We start from the raw sequence: 16431 nt of genomic DNA, 5'->3' as shown, positions 1-16431 counted from the left end.
AAGACTACCTCAACAAAAGCACAGACTTGTGTTCTTTTGAGAGTAAGTGCTTCTTGTTGGGGTAAGCTTGCTGGCTTTTACATGTCATTTGAAAAATGTGGATGGAATCACATCGGAATCACCTCAAATAGAGCCATTGATGCTTTTACGGTTCATAAGTGCTTCTCTTTGGGGTTGTTTCGGCTGTGGATTGCTTCAATAGTCTAAATCCCACTGTCCAAAGCTCTGATTTTTTCACAAATACAACCCAAACAAAGGCACTGACTTGAATTTCACTGCAGTAAGTGCTTCTTGTTGGGGTAGTGTTCCTGAGTCCTTCATCTGCAAAAGGAAGACCCTCAGTCTTCATGCATTTTTCATGATAATAACGAAATCACATTTAGAATACCTCAAATGGAGACACCAATGGTACTTTTCAATTCCGATTCAACTGTGCATTGTAATAATTTGTGATACTGCTGCTGATGCAAATGTAGCTCGAGCCACTTGGTGGAAATGTGTCTATTCATAGGAAAATCACTACATTCTGATGGGTCTTCAACACCTGTTAACGACTGATGTGAGTAGACAAAGGTTGTAGTCCATTCATGGGGGGGATGCATTACATTCCAGACCATTTCAAACCAATCGAAACTGTATGACCAGGAGGGTGGAGTGAAGTTTCGATGGTAAAAAGTGTATTTAAAGAAACAAAATCCACCATCTTACCAGACAGAAATTGGAAGGGAAGACACGTCCATGTGCTCAAAAGAAATCAGCAAGAAAAGTCAGTTTCATCGACCATGCCGGATCATTGACTTGATGGTAAGCAACAATAAGTGCAAATTGTTGGGGCAGTCCTGCATAAATATCCTTTACAATATACAGTATGTAGAAGGTCATGCTTTTAACTGACCTTATCGGTCACTTCAAAGGGACATTTATATTAACACTTAATTTAACGAGCAAATATTTTGGATTTTCTCGATACCAGCCAAGCAAATTGTGATTATTTGGCAATAAGACTACCTAAACAAAAGCACAGACTTGTCTTCTTCTGAGACTAAGTGCTTCTTGTTGGGGTAGCCTTGCTGGCTTTCACATGTCATTTGAAAAATGTGGATGGAATCACATCGGAATCACCTCAAATAGAGCCACTGATGCTTTTACGGTTCATAAGTGCTTCTCTTTGGGGTTGTTTCGGCTGTGGATTGCTTCAATAGTCTAAATCCCAGTGTCCAATGCTCTGATTTGTTCACAAATACAACCCAAACACAAGCGCTGACTTGAATTTCTCTGCAGTAAGTGCTTCTTGTTGGGTTAGTGTTCTTGAGCCACTCATGTACAAAAGGAAGACCCTCAGTCCACGTCTGTTTCATTGACCCAACTTGAGCATTGACTTGAAGATTAGCTACAGTAAGTGCTACTTGTTGGGGCAGTTGTACAGACACATTCTACATGATATACAATACATGATGTGCACTGTGATGTTATTTGACTGATGTTTGGATGTCTTCAAAAGGCCAATCTTGATAGTTTTCTATTTAGATTTTCAAGATACAAGCCAAGCAATGCAACCCAAACAAAAGTACTGACTTGAATTTCACTGCAGTAAGTGCTTCTTGTTGGGGTTGTGTTCTTGAGCCATTCGTCGACAAAAGGAAGACCCTCAGTCCACGTCTGTTTCATTGACCCAACCTGAGCATTGACTTGAAGATTAGCTAAAGTAAGTGCTACTTGTTGGGGCAGTTGTACAGACACATTCTCCATGGTATACATGATGTGCACTGTGATGTTGTTTGATGTCTGGATGTCTTCAAAAGGCCAATCTTGATATTATAGTATTTAGATTTTCTAGATACCCGCCAAGCAATGCAACCCAAACAAAAGTACTGACTTGAATTTCACTGCAGTAAGTGCTTCTTGTTGGGGTAGTGTTCTTGAGCCACTCATGTACAAAAGGAAGACCCTCAGTCCACGTCTGTTTCATTGACCCAACTTGAGCATTGACTTGAAGATTAGCTACAGTAAGTGCTACTTGTTGGGGCAGTTGTACAGACACATTCTCCATGATATCCATGATGTGCACTGTGATGTTGTTTGACTGATGTTTGGATGTCTTCAACGGCCCATTTTTGATATTTTACTATTTCGATTTTCTCGATACCAGCCAAGCAAATTGTGATTATTTGGCAAAAAGACTACCTAAACAAAAGCACAGACTTGTCTTCTTCTGAGAGTAAGTGCTTCTTGTTGGGGTAGACTTGCCTATGTCATTTGAAAAATGTAGATGGACTCACACCGAGATCACCTCAAATAGAGCCACTGATCCATGATGTGCACTGTGATGTTGTTTGACTCACGTCTGGATGTCTTCAAAAGGCCAATCTTGATAGTTTTCTGTTTAGATTTTCTAGATACCAGCCAAGCAAAAGCAACCCAAACAAAAGTACTGACTTGAATCTCACTGCAGTAAGTGCTTCTTGTTGGGGTAGTGTTCCTGGCCTCTCATCTCAAAAAGGAAGACAGTCGGTTCACGTCTCTTTCATTGTGATTTAGTGTGATTATTTGGCAGTAAGACTACCTCAACAAAAGCACGGACTTGTGTTCTTTTCAGAGTAAGTGCTTCTTGTTGGGGTAGCCTTGCTGACTTGCCTATGTCATTTGAAAAATGTAGATGGACTCACACCGAGATCACCTCAAATAGAGCCACTGATGCTTTTACGGTTCATAAGTGCTTCTCTTTGGGGTTGTTTCGGCTGTGGATTGCTTCAATAGTCTAGGTCCCAGTGTCCAATGCACTGATTTGTTCACAAATACAACCCAAACACAAGCGCTGACTTGAATTTCCCTGCAGTAAGTGCTTCTTGTTGGGGTTGTGTTCTTGAGCCATTCGTCGACAAAAGTAAGACCCTCAGTCCACGTCTGTTTCATTGACCCAACTTGAGCATTGACTTGAAGATTAGCTACAGTAAGTGCTACTTGTTGGGGCAGTTGTACAGACACATTCTACATGATATACAATACATGATGTGCACTGTGATGTTGTTTGACTGATGTTTGGATGTCTTCAAAAGGCCAATCTTGATAGTTTTCTATTTAGATTTTCAAGATACAAGCCAAGCAATGCAACCCAAACAAAAGTACTGACTTGAATTTCCCTGCAGTAAGTGCTTCTTGTTGGAGTACTGTAGTGTTCTTGAGCCATTCGTCAACAAAAGGAAGACCCTCAGTCCACGTCTGTTTCATTGACCCAACGTGAGCATTGACTTGAAGATTAGCTACAGTAAGTGCTACTTGTTGGGGCAGTTGTACAGATACATTCTCCATGGTATACATGATGTGCACTGTGATGTTGTTTGACGTCTGGATGTCTTCAAAAGGCCAATCTTGATATTATAGTATTTAGATTTTCTAGATACCCGCCAAGCAATGCAACCCAAACAAAAGTACTGACTTGAATTTCACTGCAGTAAGTGCTTCTTGTTGGGGTAGTGTTCCTGGCTGATAATCTCAAAAAGGAAGACAGTCAGTTCACGTCTCTTTCATTGTGATTCAGTGTGATTATTTGGCAATAAGACTACCTCAAGAAAAGCACAGACTTGTCTTCTTTTGAGAGTAAGTGCTTCTTGTTGGGTTAGTGTTCTTGAGCCACTCATGTACAAAAGGAAGACCCTCAGTCCACGTCTGTTTCATTGACCCAACTTGAGCATTGACTTGAAGATTAGCTACAGTAAGTGCTACTTGTTGGGGCAGTTGTACAGACACATTCTCCATGATATCCATGATGTGCACTGTGATGTTGTTTGACTGACGTCTGGATGTCTTCAAAGGGCCAATCTTGATATTTATTATTTGATTTTCTCGGTACCAGCCAAGCAATACAACCCAAACAAAGGCACTGACTTGAATTTCACTGCAGTAAGTGCTTCTTGTTGGGGTTGTGTTCTTGAGCCATTCGTCGACAAAAGGAAGACCCTCAGTCTTCATGCATTTTTCATGATAATAATAAAATCACATTTAGAATACCTCAAATGGAGACGCCAATGGTACTTTTCAATTCCGATTCAACTGTGCATTGTAATAATTTGTGATACTGCTGCTGATGCAAATGTCGCTCGAGCCACTTGGTGGAAACGTGTCTATTCATAACAAAATAACTGCATTCTGATGGGTCTTCAACACCTGTTAACGACTGATGTGAGTAGACAAAGGTTGTAGTCCATTCATGGGGGGATGCAGTACATTTCAGGCCATTTCAAACCAATCGAAACTGTATGACCAGGAGGGTGGAGTGAAGTTTCGATGGTAAAAAGTGTATTTAAAGGAACAAAATCCACCATCTTACCAGACAGGAGTTGGAGGGAGGACACGTCCATGTGCTCAAAAGAAATTAGCAAGAAAAGTCTGTTTCATCGACCAAGCTGGATCATTGACTTGATGGTAAGAAAAAGTAAGTGCAACTTATTGGGCAGTCCTGCATAAATATCCTTTACAATATACAGTATGTAGAAGGTCATGCTTTTAACTGACCTTACGGGTCACTTCAAAGGGACATTTATATTAAAATTTAGATTAACGAGCAAATATTTTGGATTTTCTCGATACCAGCCAGGCAAAGTGTGATTCTTTGGCAATAAGACTACCTAAACCAAAGCACAGACTTGTCTTCTTCTGAGAGTAAGTGCTTCTTGTTGGGGTAGCCTTGCTGACTTGCCTATGTCATTTGAAAAATGTAGATGGACTCACACCGAGATCACCTCAAATAGAGCCACTGATGCTTTTACGGTTCATAAGTGCTTCTCTTTTGGGTTGTTTCGGCCGTGGATTGCTTCAATAGTCTAAATCCCAGTGTCCAATGCTCTGATTTGTTCACAAATACAACCCAAACACAAGCACTGACTTGAATTTCCCTGCAGTAAGTGCTTCTTGTTGGGGTAGTGTTCTTGAGCCACTCATGTACAAAAGGAAGACCCTCAGTCCACGTCTGTTTCATTGACCCAACCTGAGCATTGACTTGAAGATTAGCAAGAGTAAGTGCTACTTGTTTAGGGAATTGTACAGACACATTGTCCATGGTATACATGATGTGCACTGTGATGTTGTTTAACTGATGTTTGGATGTCTTCAACGGCCCATTTTTGATATTTTACTATTTTGATTTTCTCGATACCAGCCAAGCAAATTGTGATTATTTGGCAAAAAGACTACCTAAACAAAAGCACAGACTTGTCTTCTTCTGAGAGTAAGTGCTTCTTGTTGGGGTAGACTTGCTGACTTGCCTATGTCATTTGAAAAATGTAGATGGACTCACACCGAGATCACCTCAAACAGAGCCACTGATCCATGATGTGCACTGTGATGTTGGTTGACTGACGCCTGGATGTCTTCATAAGGCCAATCTTGATAGTTTTCTTTTTAGATTTTCTAGATACCAGCCAAGCAATGCAACCCAAACAAAAGTACTGACTTGAATTTCACTGCAGTAAGTGCTTCTTGTTGGGGTAGTGTTCCTGGCCGCTCATCTCAAAAAGGAAGACAGTCGGTTCACGTCTCTTTCATTGTGATTTAGTGTGATTATTTGGCAATAAGACTACCTCAACAAAAGCATGGACTTGTGTTCTTTTGAGAGTAAGTGCTTCTTGTAGGGGTAGGCTTGCTGGCTTTCATATGTCATTTGAAAAATGTGGATGGAATCACATCGGAATCACCTCAAATAGAGCCACTGATGCTTTTACGGTTCATAAGTGCTTCTCTTTGGGGTTGTTTTGGCTGTGGATTGCTTCAATAGTGTACGTCCCAGTGTCCAATGCTCTGATTTGTTCACAAATACAACCCAAACACAAGCACTGACTTGAATTTCCCTGCAGTAAGTGCTTCTTGTTGGGGTTGTGTTCTTGAGCCATTCGTTGACAAAAGGAAGACCCTCAGTCCACGTCTGTTTCATTGACCCAACCTGAGCATTGACTTGAAGATTAGCTACAGTAAGTGCTACTTGTTGAGGCAGTTGTACAGACACATTCTCCATGGTATACATGATGTGCACTGTGATGTTGTTTGACTGACGTCTGGATGTCTTCAAAAGGTCAATCTTGATACTTTACTATTTAGATTTTCTCGATACCAGCCAAGCAAATTAAGTAATACAACTCAAACAAAAGCACGGACAAATGAATCTTCAGTTCCTCAGAAGCAAAGAGCTTCAAAAACACGGCCAATTCAGGAACATTTTAAAGAATTGTTATCCACACCATCGTCCACTGCAGGCCAATTATTCTCAATTATTTTTTTATTTTTATCTGGGTTATATGTGTATTATTGCCCGCCACTGTGTCTATTTCGCTTACTCAATCACTGCAACCTTCCATTGTAGTACAACACTTTATTCAATGCCAATATCTTGGTAGTTATGTGTGTGGTTTTCTGTAGTAAATAAAAATTGAGAATGTACATATAAGTACATAGGTATGTATGAAAATGTGTATAGTTGTAGTAACTACAGTACTGTTGAAAGTCTTAATACCAGTTAAAAAATGTGCATTTTGCAATTTTGGATCTTAAGAACTCTCAATGTAGAGCTTCAAAATGCAAAAAGAAGAAATGGGGACAGCAATCGTTCCATCACCGTGGCTGAGGTATCTGGGGTAGTCAAAATGATCCCCAGTGGCAAAGCTCCGGGGGTGGACGAGTTTCGCCCTGAATTCCTCAAGGCTCCGGATGTTGCGGGACTGTCTTGGCTGACACGTCTCTTCAACATTGCGTGGAAGTCGGGAACAGTACCTCTGGATTGGCAGACTGGGGTGGTGGTCCCCCTTTTCAAGAAGGGTGACTGGAGGGTGTGTTCCAACTATAGGGGGATCACACTCCTCAGCCTCCCTGGGAAAGTCTATTCCAGGGTGCTGGAGAGAAGGGTACGACCGTTAATCGAACCTCGGCTACAGGAGGTGCAATGTGGTTTTCGTCCTGGTCGCGGAACACTGGACCAGCTCTACACCCTTGCAAGGGTCCTGGAGGGTACTTGGGAGTTTGCCCAACTGGTCTACATGTGCTTTGTGGACCTGGAAAAGGCATTCGACCGTGTCCCTCGCGGTGTCCTGTGGGGGGTGCTCCGGGAGTATGGGATTGGTGGTGCGCTACTACGTACCATTCAGTCCTTGTACAACCGGAGCAGGAGCCTGGTTTGCATTGGCAGTAGTAAGTCAAGCCTGTTTCCGGTGAACGTTGGCCTCCGCCAAGGCTGCCCTTTGTCACCGATTCTGTTTATAATTTTCATGGACAGAATTTCTAGGCCAGCCATGGTGTCGAGGGAGTCCAGTTCGGGGGCACTAGGATCTCATCTCTGCTATTTGCAGATGATGTGGTCCTGATGGCCTCATCGGGCTGTGACCTGCAGCGTTTACTGGGACGGTTGGCATCTGAGTGTGAAGCTTCTGGGATGAGACTCAGCACCTCCAAATCCGAGGCCATGGTTCTCAGTCGGAAAAGGGTGGATTGCTCCCTGCGGGCTGGGAATGAGGTCCTGCCCCAGGTGGAGGAGTTCAAGTATCTCGGGGTGTTGTTCATGAGTGAGGGAAAGTTGGAGCGTGAGGTCGATAGGCGGATCGGCGCAGCGTCTGCAGTAATGCGGTCGCTGTACCGGACCGTCGTGGTGAAGAGAGAGCTGAGCCGGAAGGCAAAGCTCTCAATTTACCGTTCGATCTACGTTCCCACCCTCACCTATGGTCATGAGCTTTGGGCCATGACCGAAAGAACGAGATCGCGGATACAAGCGGCTGAAATGAGTTTTCTTCGTAGGGTAGCGGGACTCACCCTAAGAGACAGGGTGAGGAGCTCGGTTATCCGGGAGGAGCTCAGAGTAGAGCCGCTGCTCCTTCACATCGAGAGGAGCCAGCTGAGGTGGCTCGGGCATCTAGTCCGGATGCCTCCCGGACGCCTCCCTGGTGAGGTGTTTCGGGCATGCCCAGCCGGGAGAAGGCCCCGGGGAAGACCTAGGACACGCTGGAGGGATTATGTCTCACAGCTGGCCTGGGAACGCCTTGGTGTCCTCCCGATGGAGCTGGAGGAGGTGGTCGGGGAAGTCTGGGCTTCCCCACTGAGACTGCTGCCCCCGCGACCCGGACCCGGATAAGCAGAGAAAAATGGAATGGAATGGGGACAACAATGTTGAGCATTTATTGAAAAGAATATTTTAAGTGAACAGTTACCATTTTTCTTCAGTAAAAATTGCTGAATTTGCACATTTTCTGATCAAATACAGGACAGAAACCTGAGGTGAGGCTGCTGGCTTCTCTTCTCGGCCTTGTAGCCTTGTCTACTGTCTGAGTGCACTGAGTTAGATCATGGCACCTGCCAGTTTGGTTTTTTTTTGACAACTGGACAGCAGCAAGTATTTTTATGCTCTGGTGAATGAATGAATGAACTTGACTGCGAAGACAGCAGATTATATACCCAAGCTCACCGGGAGGTGATCAGACTTTTACAACAAAGTATCGGAGCTTTTCCTGGAAAAGGATAGGGTGCATGTACATGTATTACATTAGTCAAGGTAACATTAATTACATTTCTCTTTCTTCCACATCCCACAACAAGCAATTTTGTGGCATTGAAGGAGATGCGGCTTTTGAAGGTGGTTTCTGAAGCATCTGTTGGTTATTGGACTGTAGTCAGGAACAGTAATGGCCTTTATTTGGGTTGACAATTGTCCCATTTCTTGACGGACAGCCAACGGGATCCCCTGGCTCAGCACGAGTGAATTTTTTTTGAGTGTACGACTTGATAAGTGAACTATCTTAAGGATTTTTGATAAAATGTAAAATGATGCTTCCTGCATCCAACCTCAGCAGCCATAGCATGTTGTGAGGGGCCTTACTTATGCAGCTCAACTTCCCTACCCTGTTCTAAGACAGAATTTGTTTTTGCCTTTGCCATCAGGACGTCATGACAGTGTGAATACCTGATACAAAATGACATGAAATCCACATTTTGTGGAGATTTTGGCTTTTAAAGACTATCTTTTGATCTTTTCATCACTTGACAAAAGTGAGTAGGTTAAATGTCTCTGGCTCCCATTTCTTCTTTTTGCATTCCTGAAGTTCTACTTAGAACCGTCTTAAGCTGGCCAGGCATGTATTTGTTAATATTTACACTCAGTACACTAGATAGGGCCCTCTCATTGGCCGCCTCCCCCGTGCGGTGGCGAGTCGTCACTGTCGTCCTCCCAAGATGCTGAAGTAAATCCTGCCGGAGCCGAGATAGAGTGCGGGGCAGGAGTGTGTCCGAGGCCTTGGTACCGCCCAGTAGAAGACGGCGAGACAGGCATGGATGCGGCTGCCACGGCGACGGGGTCTTGGGAGTTGTCCGCAAGGAGGCCAGTGTGCTCGTTGTGCTCGGGGCGGTTCGCTGCACCAAAGTACATCTTGCTGGGACGACCAAGGAAGGTGCGGCCTGGTGGAGGCGAGCGAGAGGTGAGATAAACGTTTGGTTGTTGTTTATCAGAGTGGATCCAGACGCTCACCAACATGGCGGACCTGCTCCGTGACGTCAGCTCTGATGTCTGAGAAGTCCCACATGGCCAGAAAGCTATCAAAGCATGTTCCTTCCTCCGCCTCCTAGAGCAACATCTTTTCAAACTCCAGCTATGCAAACTCCAGCTATGTGTGTGTGTGTGTGTGTGTGTGTGTGTGTGTGTGTGTGTGTGTGTGTGTACCTGCACGTAGGGCTTGTAGGTGAAGGTGTAGTGGTGAGCAATGGCTGCCAGGAACATTTCTATGCAGATGATGAAGTCCTGCATTGGTACAAACGCATGAACATTGAAAGCAGCATTGTGACAATCTCTACAACAGAACTAAATGTTTGTCCTCACCTGCAGTCCCGTGGCCACCGCCTCCACACTGTCCCAGTCCCAGGTGTGTTTGTCCGAGATCACGCCCACCTTCACCAGGAAGGCTATCAGCACCGCCTGCCTGGAGACAAAGCGACCGTCCACAGTCAAGTTGTGACCTCATAGAATCAAAGTAGGACATGGCTTATTTGTAATTATTGTCCTTGGTACCAGAAGGAGACGAACACCACCAGTTTGACGCACAGGAACTTGCCAACGGGTCTGATGGGAGCCAGCTCCTCTTTCAGCGCTCGGTAGAGAAGTAGCAGACAGTACATGGCCAACTAGACACATATACACACACAAGTCTAGTTGGCATGATAGGTTGCTGTGGTCCAAGTGTGTGTATGTGTGTGTGCGTGCTGACCAGCTGTGATATGTTGTTGATGATGACGAGGTAAGACCAGGCATTGCGAAAGCTGAAGTTAGCTTCATCGTAAACACCACACAGCTGACAGACCCTGCAATACATCACATGATCATTTCATGACTGACTCTGACCGCTATGTCACCAGCAAAGGCAGAAATCACACAGTGTTGTCGCCATAGTTACGGTTAGCATCGTGAAGTTGGAATCAGCACCAAGCAGAAGACATCTTTTGGCGCATGTCGACAACTCATCCTCCACATCACCATGTTAACCACGCAGGTTAGACTTACAGCGCTATCACCGTGGTTACGGGCCTGACCACAGTGTACTGCAGGACTCCCAGCTTGCACCTGAAGAGCAGCACTCTGTCGGGACAGGAAGAGAGTTGTTTTCATCTATGTCAGCTGACTGAACCCCCCACCCCCCTTTCTTACTCCCCCATCGGCCATGGCGGGCAGCAGCAGAGTGGTGGCAAGTGGGGCTGCTGCTGCTGGACCTCCAACATCATCACCAGGCTGGGGTACTGGTTGCTAAGGAAGTTGAGCAGGAAGACCAGGAAGTTGTAGATGACGTAGGCCTCATAGCATTCCCTGCAGGTGTCCACATAGATGGCCAGGCTGGGATACCTCAGAGCCAACCACTGGGGAGGGAAGGAGAGAAGGAGGGAGGGGTCAAGTCCTCTCCAAAAGCTATTGAACTCGACACTAAAGTGTTGTATCCATGGCAACATGGCAAGTGTTTTACTCACACTGTCCAAACTGTATATCGGCACCATCCATAGTATCCTGAGGGAGGGGTAGGTCATTATCAGCATGTCACCATGGAGATGCTGTCAGCATCATTTGCAGTCACCTGATGATGGGCCTCTGTAGCTCGGGCTGGGTGTAGTGCACCAGGTGCTGCAGGATGTCCCACAGTGAGACGGGGATGGTGAGGAAGACGAAGACGCCGGCGATGAACCAAGCTTTGCTATGAGTCCCCACCTGAGAAGACCAGGACACCATGATCAGGCAGAGCCAACGAGACGTCTCGGTCAAGTGTCATCCTCACCTTGTCTTTCTGCAGTTCCCACACACACAGCGGAACCACGGCCGCCAGCAGGCATGCGTACAGCACCAAAACCAGCGGGCGGATCCATCGCCTCCACTCGGAGCACGAGCACGGCATTGACTCGCTGGTGACCTCAATCAATCATGTGACACTTTAACTTATTTTGACAGACAGGATGACGTGTAGGACAGTAGTCAGCAAACGCGACATTCAAAGATATTGGAATGTTAAGAGATTTGAACCGTGGAAGCTGACGATGACGATGTTGATGAAGATGCGCAGTCAATTGTCCTCGTGGCCGCTGATTCTGTTACCAGGCAACGCCTCTCTCCTCTGCACAAAACCGTCGGATCCTCCTCCCCGCCATGGGATCTCGATCACTGATCATCAGAAGCGACTTAATCGATCAGACCCTCGCGCACCGCCGCCTTTTGGATGCGCGCGCACGTTCATGTTGTGCGTCACGAGCAATTCGTCACGTGCCTTCCCGGAAACATCAGCCTTTTTCTTTCAAATGTGTTCTTTAAAATATAATTTTTACATTTGGTTGTATTCATTCTACATTTACGTGTTTATTAACACAGTCATTGAATAATAATAATTTTTAAAAAAAAGATATCGTATTCAACAATTGGATAAACAACCACAGCTAAAATGTGAGTTACGACCCGTACTTTATTCTTGAAAAAAATGATGTGAAAGACATTTTTTTGCAGCAGCTTCGTCGGACAAAAACAACAACGAGAATTTGTCATGTAATGCACATACAAGCCGCTAGAGGAGGCTATGACGCTTGTACATAATAAAACACGAGTTGCTATTTAAAAGCTTATTTTGAGTCCTTTCTCCTCCCCCGCAGGTGGTCCAGCGTGGTTCAGGGGTCGTGTTTGTCGGGAAGCTCGGAGACGGAGTAGCACCAGCAACACAAACAGGTCTGCAGGAAAGTACACATAAAGCTTCAATACGCCATCAGTTATTAATATTACGGATTATTGCTTCTCTGCCCTCATATAGACTCTACTAGAGATGACGTCAGTATTAGTGTGTCTTTGATGTCTCCATGGGATCCAGTTTATTTAGCTAAACAAGCAAGGCTGCTTCTGACTAACACAACTCTGTTCCTTGTGTGTGAGTTTCTCTCTTATCAAAGTTGTGTCCTTTCTATCTTTAGACATTCTGCTTCCTCCCTGTCTCTAAACTCCACTTTGGGATATTTCAGTCTTGGCTTCTCACGACCTCTGACCCGGGTACCTCTTTGTGATGTCACGTTGACACACACACACAGGAGCTTTAAAAAACAAAAACAAAATCAGTGTTCTTTGTTTACCTTGAAGCAGTTTTTGAACTTCCTGGAGACAAAGTAGAGGATGATGGGATTGATGCAGGAGTTGATGGTGGCCATGTTGATGCTAAAGTAATCCAGCACCAACAGGAAGCTGCCAGACAACAAGACGTGTCAAAATAAAACCAGATAGCATGTGAGTGTGTGTGTGTGTCTATTTCAGAATGCACGTACTTCAAGAGGTCACAGCGATGTGCGTCATGGGTTTTGTAGGCCATCCTCTTCAGCAGGCGACTCAGATGTAAGGGGAACCAGCACAGAGCAAAGATCAGCACCAGGCAGAAAACTGCTTTGGCCACTTCCCGACGCTGTGGCCATAAAAGATTGTCATCATCGTCATCATCACAGAGCTCAGTCCAGTGTTCTGACCTGCTTCAGGTGCTCACTCGGTGCAATGCACAGAGTTCCTTTCTGGTGTCGCAGCATTTCGCAGGTCATCAAGCTGTAGAAGAGGGCGGAGCAAGCCAGAGGGACGCAGAAGTAGAAGCCAAAGAGCCACCAGTCTTTGGCGTCCCGGTAGAACTGAAACAGAACCGCCTGTGTGAGCTCAGAACCTTCCCACAGCTGCCTCCCGACATACTCACTGTCATGAAAGGTGTTCTGGGTTGCAGCATGCAGGTCGTCATGGTGACATTCTTGTACTCGAAGGTGACCAAGTTGAAGCCCACTGCCTCCGGCAAGGCCAGAAACGCTGACAGCAGCCAGATGCTCACAATCTCCACCACCGTCGCTGTAGGAATGCCCGTACACCGCACCCGAGACCAGGATGCCACTGCCCGGTACCTGAGGGCACAGAGGGGTACCGACCCTTTACAGACTGGCACTCATGTTACGTCTGCACGTGTGTGTGTGTGTGTGTGCACTACCTGTCCACACTGAGAGCACACAGGTTGAGGACCGTGATACCAACTGAGGCTTTCTGCAGAAAGGGGAACATCTTGCACAGGAAGAGACCAAGGGTGCTGTCTGCAAATGGCCAACGCATGGCTAACAGCTACACTCGCGCACACACACACACACACACACACCACGACATCAGTGTGTGTCTATCAGCAGGATATATAACTCTTTTATCAGTGCAACACACAGTGTGTGTACTGGGGGGGTGAACCCACAATGAATTGCTTCTCTGAGCGGATTTAACTGCCATTTAAGTCCTTTTGTTTTGTAAGAAAACATAAGTAAGGATGGCTTTAAATGAGGCCAATTAGGGTAGATTACAGGGTGAGCAGACAAGCAGGTGGGTACCTTGTAGACGTTGATGGGAATGTCAATGGTGACGTAAATCAGATCCCCCAGGGCGAGGCTGCCGATGAGAGCGTTGGGTCCGTTTCTCATGCTTTTATTTTGGTAGATGATCCTTAGCAGGGTAGCGTTCCCGACGACGCCGACTGCGAAGATGAGGCAGGACATGATGGTGTTGATGTACTTGAAGGCACTCTTGATGTTGGTGGTCCGCAGGCAGCTGGGGACAGACACGGGGAGTGAGGAGTTGCTCCAAGACGAGGGGCGCTTCCTCTCCTCTGCTGCGGATCCTCTAAGGGACGTCGGCTCGTTCACAACTGTCTGCACCAGATGCTCAGTCCCTGGTCCGTGATCTGGTTCTGGACCATCCAGGTCAGGCAGGGATGAGATGTTACCCTGACAACCAGCAGGAGCTGTCAGCAAAACAACAAGCAGTGCTGTTGAGAACATTGCAGCCATGCAGGGACCTCTAGAACCCAATCTGGATGTAGTTCTCAGTTCCTGGACTTCCTCCAGTGGCACCAGGTCTACAAGCTTCCAAAGGCCAGTCCTGCAAATAAAAACAAGTTTTTCAGCTGATTTTTCCACAGAGGATTGTGAACAAAATAAGGTAGAACTCACCAGACTTTGCTTGTCTGATATCAGCTTTGGTGTAAGCGTCACTGACTGCTGGAGAACATCCTCCCTCCCTCTGTTTTCCTTGTCGCCTCCCAGTGGAACATCCCATAAACACACAACACACACAGTTCCAGAGAAAAAAGACGATAAAGTTAATTGCGACAAATTCAACTTTATGGGAGCGTTTGAAGCCAAGTGTTGCCATGTGACATGTTCTTCTTGATGCTTTCTCCTCACAAACAAACATGGACGCATCCTGTGGCCAAGACATGAAATACAAAGTACTGCAGCTGTTGATCATTTCCAACCTCCATGTCAAACTTTATTACAACTTTGAAGATACAAACACAATTTCCATCCTTTTGTGGTGACGCCAACATAAAAACAAATTAACAAGCTCCATGTTGCTACTGTACGTCATCAAAGATCTACACTTAGTCGTCTCAAAAACCCTGTCAGCGATGTTTGAATGGAAGAAAATGTGATGTCATTATTGTGCCTATTGTGGCTCCCTGTGTTCTGTATATACAGTACGCATGCTTGATTCATAGCTATATGGCGTTTTATCATGTTGATGACATTTTTATTCCACATTGAGATTATTTGTATTGCCCTTCTTTTATTTTTGTAATAAAAGAGAAAAAAAGTTGTACTTTCTCAATATATCCCAAAAGAGGCCAGAACACTTTAAATGTGTTCAAATTTGTCCTATACAGTTTTGACGTGCACTGAAATCCCTGAGTGACTAAAGGAAACATTTTGGAGTGTTTGTCATGTGACAGTCATGTAAATATTATAAATATTACTATAGGGCTTTTAGCCCTAAAATTGTTATGGAGAGTCATGTCTTAATGTACTTATAACAATAGCAAAAATGTTAATAAGACACTCAATAAATGCCACTGTTTCAATGATTATCAATAAATATCTATTTTTTACTTGAATTCAAAGTATAGCACTCAGTGTCAAGTTGAGTTATTTTCAAATAAGGAGTGCATTTACCATGAACAATGTAGCATACGCGCTACATCACACATCTTTGATGCTAATTTGTAGTATTTTAGGAAAACATCTTCTATGAGATATGGACTCACAGCCGGCTGGCCCATTAGGCAATTGCAAAGGGCGCCAAAAAAAATTGGGAAAAATTCACCTTCAATGTAATTATATTAAAAGTAATTGTTATTAACTCTTAAAATGAAAAAGCTCATTGATTCAAATGTAAAGCAATGCCCGAGCTTTAGCACTACAAACGATAATAAGTCACCCCGTACCCATCATTTTGTACACAGTTTTGCGTTTGTACGTATTCTATACTGATTTGGTATGTTGTTATTTTATATTGCATAGTGTTAGGGCAGCTTATGAGTAGAGTTATGGTGTGCAAACTGTGTGGTATTTAAATCGTGTGATGTTGATTGATGATGATGATCACATTGCTGATTGTTGATCACATTGGGATCACATTGACGATGTCGACTTGACTCGAGAAGCCACAAGTGCATAGTCTAGACAATTAGGTCCAAAGTGTTCTATTCAACTAACAAGGTGGCAGTGGCCCTCACACAGCAAAGTGAGGACACTACTGTGGCAACATACAGTAAATCTGTCGCCACCTGGTGGTCAGAGACCTGACATTCAATCAAGGTGTGGATGTTTACTTTGACAAGATAGGGGTTTTTTTCCACGTTTTACATTCTATCTTCAGAGGTGAACAATTTGTAGGCGTCATTTGATGCGCGTGCCCTCCAGTTTATGGAGAAAGAAGACAGAAGACAGAAGAAGATTCTATTGAAAGACTCCCCAAAGCGGCACCTCCTGTCGGTCATTCTTGATCAAGTATCACGACACAGCGGCCGTATCATTAGGTACACATCATCTATTGAGAATCAATAATGTAGTGGTGCACTGCATGATACTGACATACAACAAGAGGGTCAGCTTGGT

At 44.9% G+C, this 16431-nt stretch overlaps 2 protein-coding genes across 3 annotated transcripts; both read right to left on the bottom strand.

Annotated features, from left to right (window-relative positions):
• Nucleotides 1-6446: 6446 nt before the first annotated feature.
• LOC129168412 (transmembrane protein 184C-like) lies at nt 6447-11763 on the bottom strand. Of its 2 annotated transcripts, XM_054753644.1 has the most exons (12): nt 11522-11763; nt 11280-11411; nt 11082-11212; nt 10978-11014; nt 10664-10869; nt 10520-10594; nt 10227-10320; nt 10031-10143; nt 9842-9941; nt 9686-9763; nt 9494-9587; nt 6447-9423 (listed from the first exon to the last, which is right to left on the bottom strand). In XM_054753644.1, exons 2-12 carry the CDS (start codon nt 11394-11396, stop codon nt 9149-9151), a joined length of 1320 nt encoding a protein of 439 aa, XP_054609619.1. In that variant the 5' UTR covers nt 11397-11411; nt 11522-11763; the 3' UTR covers nt 6447-9148. The 2 variants fall into 2 exon arrangements, with proteins under 2 accessions (XP_054609619.1, XP_054609618.1); XM_054753643.1 differs by having other exon boundaries at nt 11280-11763.
• Nucleotides 11764-11856: 93 nt separating this feature from the next.
• Nucleotides 11857-14566, bottom strand: LOC129168413 (endothelin receptor type B-like). The gene is made up of 8 exons (XM_054753646.1): nt 14488-14566; nt 13870-14416; nt 13488-13615; nt 13206-13404; nt 12991-13143; nt 12796-12929; nt 12607-12715; nt 11857-12213 (listed from the first exon to the last, which is right to left on the bottom strand). The coding sequence occupies exons 2-8, from the start codon at nt 14323-14325 to the stop codon at nt 12154-12156; spliced, it is 1239 nt and encodes a 412-aa protein (XP_054609621.1). The 5' UTR covers nt 14326-14416; nt 14488-14566; the 3' UTR covers nt 11857-12153.
• Nucleotides 14567-16431: the final 1865 nt, after the last annotated feature.

Source organism: Dunckerocampus dactyliophorus, chromosome 15, assembly GCF_027744805.1.
Source record: "Dunckerocampus dactyliophorus isolate RoL2022-P2 chromosome 15, RoL_Ddac_1.1, whole genome shotgun sequence".
In the NCBI taxonomy this organism is placed as follows: domain Eukaryota; kingdom Metazoa; phylum Chordata; class Actinopteri; order Syngnathiformes; family Syngnathidae; genus Dunckerocampus; species Dunckerocampus dactyliophorus.
The sequence above is the reverse complement of the archived record's forward strand: the minus strand, read 5'-3'. Positions and strand labels throughout refer to the sequence as shown.